The sequence below is a fragment of the Trichechus manatus genome, unplaced genomic scaffold, assembly GCF_000243295.1.
Source record: "Trichechus manatus latirostris isolate Lorelei unplaced genomic scaffold, TriManLat1.0 scaffold00255, whole genome shotgun sequence".
Taxonomy (NCBI): Eukaryota; Metazoa; Chordata; class Mammalia; order Sirenia; family Trichechidae; genus Trichechus; species Trichechus manatus.
The window spans coordinates 1524145-1526915 of record NW_004444191.1 but is presented as its reverse complement, the minus strand read 5'-3'; the positions used below and the strand labels follow the sequence as shown (position 1 = coordinate 1526915).

General features: G+C 67.7%; 1 protein-coding gene across 1 annotated transcript; it reads left to right on the top strand.

Moving 5' to 3' along the window:
* The first annotated feature begins 339 nt into the window (after positions 1–339).
* Positions 340–1830, top strand: C1QL2 (complement C1q like 2). The gene is made up of 2 exons (XM_004389680.2): positions 340–1023; positions 1651–1830. Exons 1-2 carry the CDS (start codon positions 340–342, stop codon positions 1828–1830), a joined length of 864 nt encoding a protein of 287 aa, XP_004389737.1.
* The last annotated feature ends 941 nt before the right edge of the window (positions 1831–2771 follow it).

The window sequence follows — 2771 nt, the reverse complement described above, 5'->3', positions numbered from 1 at the left end:
GCCGCCGCCCGGACCGTGGGGCGCCAGGCTCGTCCTGCGCGCCCTCCGCCATGCGCGCCGGACTCCGCGGCTTTCCCAAGCAGCCCCAGCACGGCGGACACCAGAGCCTGGGCCGGGGCGCCTCTCGCTGAAGTAGCTGGGCGAGCGGGGCAGGGGGTCGCCACGTCGGGGGCGCGGCCCGGACCCGCGGAATCGGTCCCCGAGAGCGGGGAGCGGGGCCGCCCGCGCCGCCCCAACATTACCTCCCCCGGCGGCAAGGAGGAGCCGGTGGCGGTCGCCTCCCGGCTGTGGCAGCGGCGGCGGCGCGCCTGCCTGGCGGCCGTCGGCGTGCTCCTGGTCATGGCGCTCGGGCTGCTCATCGCGGTGCCGCTGCTGCTGCAGGCGGCGCCCCCCGGAGCGGCGCACTACGAGATGATGGGCACGTGCCGCATGATCTGCGACCCCTACACGGCCGCACCCGGCGGGGGACCCGCGGGCGCCAAGGTACCGCCGCCCGGACCCAGCACCGGCGCCCTGGAAGTCATGCAGGACCTCAGTGCCAATCCCCCGCCCCCCTTCATCCAGGGACCCAAGGGCGACCCAGGGCGACCCGGCAAGCCCGGACCGCGGGGACCCCCTGGAGACCCGGGCCCCCCTGGACCCAGGGGCCCCCCGGGGGAGAAGGGAGACTCGGGACGGCCGGGGTTGCCGGGGCTGCAGCTGACGGCGGGCACTGCGGGCGGCGTCGGGGTGGCGGGCGGCGGAGCCGGGGGCGGCGGCGACTCCGAGAGCGAGGTGACTAGCGCACTGAGCGCCGCCTTTAGCGGCCCCAAGATCGCCTTCTACGTGGGTCTCAAGAGCCCGCACGAAGGCTACGAGGTGCTCAAGTTCGACGATGTGGTCACCAATCTCGGCAACCACTACGACCCCACCACGGGCAAGTTCAGCTGCCAGGTGCGCGGCATCTACTTCTTCACCTATCACATCCTCATGCGTGGGGGCGACGGTACCAGCATGTGGGCGGATCTCTGCAAGAACGGTCAGGTCAGTGACCTCCACCCCCGCCAGCCCCGCACACCCTCGCCCGCACCCGCGCCCTGAACCTCGCCCTGGAGCCCAGTCTCCTTTCTCCCTGCTCGCGAGAGCCGGAGCCAGCGCCGGCAGGAGCGCGCGGCTGTGCCACAGCCACCCGCTGCCCATGCGCCCTGGCCGCGCTGAAGGGAGCTTAGCGCTGCAGGCTGGGCCCGGAGCGCCCAGCTTCCCCGCCCCCCGCAGCTGCACACCCGGGCTACCCTCCTACCCTCCTGCAACTCCGCGACCACCCATGGTCTGTTTGGAGGCCGCATTCTTTTTTAGCATCCCCTGTAGGCTCCCATCTCCCCTTTTCCCTCTAGCCTCCTTCCCTCCGTGCTCTGGGTCCCACCCTCTGCTCTGGGTCAGTGTCAGTGAACTGCCCTCCCCCACCCCCCACCTCCCCCTAGACTCGCAAACTGCGGAAAGGAGGGGACGGGGTGGGAGTTGGCCGAGGTGGAGAGAGGGCGTGGAGCAGGGATGAAAGCGTTGAGCTGGGAGCCTAGGGCAGAAGGCCCGCCAAGGGCGCGCCACGTGGGAGCCGGGCTAGAGTTTAGGCAGAGGTGCCTCGGCCCACTGGCTTCTGCGACTCGCCCCCAGGTCCGGGCCAGCGCCATCGCGCAGGACGCAGATCAGAACTACGACTATGCCAGCAACAGCGTGGTGCTGCACCTGGACTCGGGGGACGAGGTGTACGTGAAGCTGGACGGCGGGAAGGCGCACGGAGGCAACAACAACAAGTACAGCACCTTCTCGGGCTTTCTTCTCTACCCGGACTAGAGGCGCGGGGAGCGCGCAGAGCGGGCGGCTTCAGGCCGCGCCATCCCGGCTCCGGCGCACGGCTTGGCGAGGGCTACTCTCGCTTCATGACACTTGCTGACATCTCCGTTGGAAAAGACACGTCCCTACTGTCCTCCCTGCCTCGCCCCCGGACTCCATGTGTCTGCGACTCATAGCGCTCTGAGCCGCGCCCCTACCCTGCCCAGCCCCCAGCCCGGGGAGAGAGACGGGGACGTCCAAGTGGCCAGCTGAGCGTGAACCTAAGCCTCTGGGGCGGGGACGCAGACGTTGCGAACTTGATTGGACTGGACAGGTCCTCTTCTGGGCACCGAGGCCTAGGGCTCTGTGCCCTGGCAAGGGAGGTAGGCCAAGGCGAGCACGGGCTCCCTGGGGGCGCCTTTCCTCGTGTCCCGAAATATTTGTGCGAATTTCCCTGTCCCTCTGCCAAAAACCCACCCGCAGCTGAATCCCAGCAAAGGAAAATTCACTTCTCCACACTGCACTCCCAGCTCAGCCCCGCCGCGCTGCATTAAATGATGTTTTTAGACCTGGACTCTGAAGTCTCTGTCAGCGTGGCCCTTGGACCAGGACACCAGTTGTCCACCGTGGCAAAAAGACCCCAACTGGGTCTAGAATAGCCCCATCTGTGCCCCCACTGGCCAGCCATTGCCTACCTGGGGTGGGTGAAGAGATGGAGAGATAGGGGAGCACCACCCCACCCTTTAGGGAAGATTCTCCCCCGGGCTGTAGCCCTGAACTAGAGGGTGCTATGGAGGGTCATGGGGGGGATTAGAGGGTGACAGGAGAGAAATGATCGGGTCTCCAGCCTCTGGCAACTTAAGCAACTTTGTCCTTTCAGCTGTGGGAAGCAGGTGAGGGGAGGAGTTTCTGGGGAAGGAAGGGGGACTGGAAGGAGGCAGGTGAGGCATCGCTAGGTGGGG

Excerpts from the sequence above, each read along its gene's own strand:
- C1QL2 (XM_004389680.2), top strand. The coding sequence starts at position 340 with ATGGCGCTCGGGCTGCTCATCGCGGTGCCGCTGCTGCTGCAGGCGGCG. Across the intron at positions 1,024-1,650 it reads ATCTCTGCAAGAACGGTCAG|GTCCGGGCCAGCGCCATCGC; the intron begins GTCAGTGACCTC and ends ACTCGCCCCCAG.